Source organism: Tupaia chinensis, unplaced genomic scaffold (genome assembly GCF_000334495.1).
Source record: "Tupaia chinensis unplaced genomic scaffold, TupChi_1.0 Scaffold000201_1, whole genome shotgun sequence".
Lineage (NCBI taxonomy): Eukaryota > Metazoa > Chordata > Mammalia > Scandentia > Tupaiidae > Tupaia > Tupaia belangeri.
This window is the reverse complement of record NW_006159676.1, coordinates 1,548,759-1,553,913: the sequence shown is the minus strand read 5'-3', so window position 1 is coordinate 1,553,913 and position 5,155 is coordinate 1,548,759. Positions and strand designations below refer to the sequence as shown.

At 52.3% G+C, this 5,155-nt stretch overlaps 1 protein-coding gene across 1 annotated transcript in view; it reads left to right on the top strand.

Annotated features, from left to right (window-relative positions):
• The window catches only part of KLHL26 (kelch like family member 26), a gene marked incomplete at its 5' end in the record, with an annotated part of 38,741 nt that continues 33,586 nt past the window's right edge, over positions 1 to 5,155 (top strand). Inside the window, 1 exon segment of the mRNA XM_014587318.2 lies at positions 1 to 45. Within this exon segment, the coding sequence (XP_014442804.1) occupies positions 1 to 45 (45 nt within the window).

Here is a 5,155-nt window from a genome sequence, read left to right as displayed (position 1 = left end):
CGGCGGCGGCTTCGGCGCGGTCCCAGGCCCCGAGCGCCCTAGCAGGTGAGGTCCGGGCTCGCACCTGTCTCGGAACCCCGGAGACCTGCTCGGAGACCTAGGGGTTTGGAAGGACTGGAGAGGGACCTAGCCCAGCTGCAGGGTGTTTTGACGGGACTGAGGGATTTAGGGGGCCGTGGGGTCCTGCGGGGACCGCGGGCTGTTGAGGGGGTGGCAGAAGCGGGGCTGGGAGCCCCGGGACCCCGAGGCGTCTGCATGCGGTCCTAGGCACCGAGGTGGTGCTGACCATGATGGACTACAGAACTGGGGATGCCATGGGGTTTGGGAGACAGAGGGCCGGAGCAGGTGCCATGGGAGCCGTGGGACGTCTTGATGGTGTTGACAGTGTCTTGGGGCTCTGAGGCCGGGACTGAGGCTGGAGGCTTTCTGGGAGGTGCTGAAGAATCCCAAGATGGCTAAAGATAGTCCTGGGGTGTGCTGAGATCACCCGAGAGGGTGAAATCCGTGGGAGGTTGCTGGGGGGGGGGGCTCGAGTGAATGTGGAAACCTGACTGACCGAAGGTCCCTGGAAGATGCTGAGAGGGGTAGACCAAAGGGTCTGAGGGTTCTAGGGGTGTTGAGGGGCTGCAGCCGGTCGTGGACAGCCTGAGGATGGTAAGAGTCCTGTGGGTCTGTAGAAAGCACAGGGAGAGTTCTTCTTTGGGGCTCCTCTCTCCTATCTCCATGGGGTTCAACTCCCCATCCCTCCAAGCTAAAGAACTTGAATTCTGCCCCAAGACAAGGGGGCAGAATTCACCTCTTTGATCCCAGGAAAGGCCCCCTTTCGCCGTGTCCAAGTCCTGACATGGGTTGCCTGATCCCCAAAATTCACAAAAAAATTCTGTTTAGGGACCAGCAGTTAGCATAATAGCTATGTCGCTGGACTCCCACGTAATCGACTGTGGTTTGAGTCCCAGACCCGGTGGCTTAAACTCAGGCCAGGTGCGTGTGCGTGCGTGCCCAAGATCCCGAGAGGAGAATGGAGGAGAAGGGATTGCAGTGTGGCCATCCCCCGTGGGGGGGTGATCTCTCGCTTTCTGTCTCTCTGTCTCTCTCTGTCTTTCTGGCGAGTGCATGCACCCTACAGCAAAAACCTCTAAAAAAATATTGTGTTTATATGTTTATTGCACCTGCCTTAGGGTGCACGACCTCCCTCTTTATCCCCCATTGGGCAAAGCCAAAGGCTGGCATGACCCAGACCCTCTCACTGCCAATGCCCCAGGCAGTCTGCCACCCTGAGCCAGTGACTTCTGTCCATGTGATCAGTGATGACATCGGTCAGTACCTGCGAGCTGTGCACTCGGTCCTTGCTGGGGGACGCTGAGCTGGTGCTGGCGAGGAGTGGCTTCAGGTCCTGAGTGTGTGACTTGGGCTGGAGAAGCCAGAGGGAAGGGGATTGGAGGGATGTGTGGAGAGATGGCTTGGCCTCGACTCAGAGGAGGCAGAGATGGCGCTGTCTGTCCCCGACAGTGCTGCGCAGTGCCTTGAAACCCAGAGGGAGGCAAGAGGCTGAGTCCAGTCTTCTGTGTCTATAGCGGATAAGATGTGACCAGAGAGGGACCAGCCATCCGATGTGGGGTGGTGTGGGGCAAGACTGGAGGGCTGCTGTAAGGAAAAAGGAGGCATCGGAGGATTTGGAGAGACATTCAGGGTGTAGAGTGGGCAGGTCCGGCAGGCCAGGTATGAGGTGGCAAATAAGAGAGGATAGTGAGCACCGAGTCCCTTGAAGGGGGAATACATTTTGAAAAATTATTTTTTTAGGGACCAGCAGTTAACATAATGGCTATGTCACTGAACTCCCATGTAGTTGACTGCAGTTCGAGTCCTGGACCCGGTGGCTTAAACTCATTCCAGGCGCATGTGTGTGCGTGCCCAAGATCCCGAGAGGAGAATGGAGGAGAAGGGATTGCGGCGTGGCCATCCCCCCGGGGGGTGATTTCTTGCTTTCTGTCTCTGTGTCTGGTGAGCTTACGTGCCCTCTAGCAAAAACCTCTTAAAATTATTTATTTTGTTTTATTTATTAAGTTTTTGCTATAGGGCACACATATTCACCAGAGAGAGAGACAGAAAGAGAGGGAAAGTGAGAAAGCAAGCCACTAGGTCTGGGAATCGAACCGCATTTGGCCATGTGGGAGTCCAGTGCCTTAACCACCAACACTACCTGCTGGCCCTGGCAAAGATATATAGATATAGATCTAGATTTTTTTTTAGAAAGAGTTTTACAATAGGACATGTTTGTTCGCCAAAGAGGTAGAAAGTGAGAAATCACCTCCCAAGTGGCATGGCCATGCCTCAATCCCTTCTCCATTCTCCTCTTGGGATTTTGAGCATGTATACACATGTGCCGGGTGTGAGTTTCAAGCCACTGGGTCTGGGACTTGAACCATCATGGGTTACATGGGAGTCCAGCCATGTAGCCTTTACGCCATCTGCTGGTTCCCAGGTTTTTTTTTTTTAGAGACAGATTTTTGCTATAGGTGCATATGCTCTCTGGAGCAAGAGAGAGACAGAAAGCGAGAAATCACACTCCTGGGGTGGAGGGTGGCCACGCTGCAATCCCTTCTCCTCCATTCTCTTCTCGGGATCTTGGGCACGCACGCACATGTGCCCGGCGTGAGTTTAAGCCACCGGGTCTGGGACTCGAACCGCGGTCGACTACGTGGGAGTCCAGCGACATAGCCATTATGCTAACTGCTGGTCCCCATGCCAAAATCCCTTCTCTTCCATTCTCCTCTTGGAATTTTGAGAATGCACGCATTTGCACCTGGCGTGAGTTTCAAGCCGCCGGATCTGGGATTTGAACTGCGGTCAGCCATGTGGGGGTCCAGTGCCTTAACCACTATGCCATTTGCTGGCCCCTCTTCTCCAGTTCTTTATCCTGTTGAGATTTTAGGCACACACACACACACACACACACACACACACACACACATGCCCAGCATGTTTCTCCAGCCACCTGGTCCAGGACTTGAACCCTAAGACTGGTCATGTGGAATCTGGCTGCCTTAACCACCAGGTCACAGAGCCAGCTTAAGCCAGAATTTTTTTTTTTTTTTTAAAGAAGTTTTTGACTTAGGGGGCCAGCAGGTAGCTTGGTAGTTAAGGGTGCTGGACTCCCCACATAGCTGACCATGGTTCGAGTCCAAGACCTGGCTGCTTGCTTTCTCTCTTTTTCTTTTCTTTCCCTCTCTGGTCAAATTAAAACTATGTAAATAAAGTTAAAGAAAATAATTCTTTAAAAAAAAAAGACGTTTTGACTTGGGGTACATATACTTGCTGGGGAGAGAGAGAGACAGAGACAGAGACAGTGAGAGGAAAAACAAGAAATCACTCCCCAGGGGAGATGGCCACAGGGCAATCTCCTTTCCTCCGTTCTCCTCTCAGGATTTTGGGCACACATGCACACGCACCTGGTGTGAATTTAAAGGCACCGGATCTGAGACTTGAACCGCAATCAGCCATGTGGGAATCCACTGTCATAACTGCTACACCTTCTGTTTCCCTCATACCCAGGTTTTTTTTTTTTTTGAGAGGTTTTTTGCTACAGGGCACGTGCGCTCACCAGAAAGACAGAGAGAGACAGAGAGACAGAAAGTGAGAAATCACACCCCAGGGAGGATGGCCACGCCGCAATCCCTTCTCCTCCATTCTCCTCTCGGGATCTTGGGCACACACGTACACGCGCCCGGCGTGAGTTTTAAGCCACCGGGTCCGGGACACGAACCTCAGTCAACCATGCAGGTGGAAGTCTAGCCCTTTAGCCACTAAGCCACCTGCTGGTCCTACCCCTGGATTGGATTTTAAAGTTTATTTATCGTGTTTTTATTATTATTATTATTATTATTTAACTCTATTTATTTATTTTACAAGACAATCCCTTCTCCTCCATTCTCCTCTCGGGATCTTGGGCACACACGTACACGCGCCCGGCGTGAGTTTAAGCCACCGGGTCCGGGACACGAACCGCAGTCGACTACGTGGGAGTCCATCAACATAGCCATTACGCTAACTGCTGGCTCCTACTCATGACTTTTCTGATGACCCAATAGAAGTGGAATTGCTGGGACATAGAGTGTTGTACATCTTTTTATTTTTCAAAAATTTTTAACTTAATTAATTATGATTATGATTATTTTAATTTGACCAATGAGAGACAGAGAAAGGGGGAAAGTAAGAAAGCAAGCCACCAGGTCTGGGACTCGAACTCTGCAGTTGGCCATGTGGGAGTCCAGTGCCCTAACCACCACACCATTTGAGGGCACTGGTTGTATATCCTTGATCGTCCGGGTCACCACCCGACATTCGAGTGTGTTGACTTGTCGAAGTGCCTTTTAAGTGGAAAATGTGTTTCTTTTGTGCCATTTTGTGTCCCTGGGACATGGATGACAGCGGGAATAAGTGTTCAAGAAATACAGCTGGCAGGGAGACCAGCAGATGGTGTAATGGTTACATAATTGGACTCCCAAGTAGTCAACCACGGTTCAAGTCCTGGACCCAGTGGCTTAAAACTCATGCCGGGGGACCAGCAGTTAGCATAATGGCTGTGTCTCTCGACTTCCATCTAGTCGACTGCAGTTCACGTCCTGGATCCAGTGGCTCAAACTCACGCCGGGCGCGTGTGCGTGCGTGCCCAAGATCCCGAGAGGAGAATGGAGGAGAAGGGGGATTCGGGCATGGCCATCCCCCCTGGGGGGTGATTTCTCGCTTTCTGTCTCTCTGTCTCTCTGGCGAGTACACACACCCTATAGCAAAAATCTCTCTCTTAAAAATAAAAAAAAGACCAAGAAATATGGCTGGGAGGGAGGGAGGGAGTAATGGGGTGTATGGAAAATTTCCTGTCCGTCGAGGCCTGTAGGTAGGAAGTCTCTTCCCCAATCCGATCAGGTTGGCCTTGTGGGGGACGCTGGTTTCCCGCATCTAGCCTTGGCTTCTGTCGTCTGGCCAGGGGTCGGGGACGTTGCTGTCTCCCTTTGGCCCTTCCAGCTGTACCACGATTCAAAAAACCCATCCTGGGACCAGCCGTTAGCGTAGTGGCTATGTCGCTGGACTCCCACGTAGTCGACCGCGGTTCGCGTCCTGGACCCGGTGCCTTAAACTCATGCCGGGCGCGGGCGCG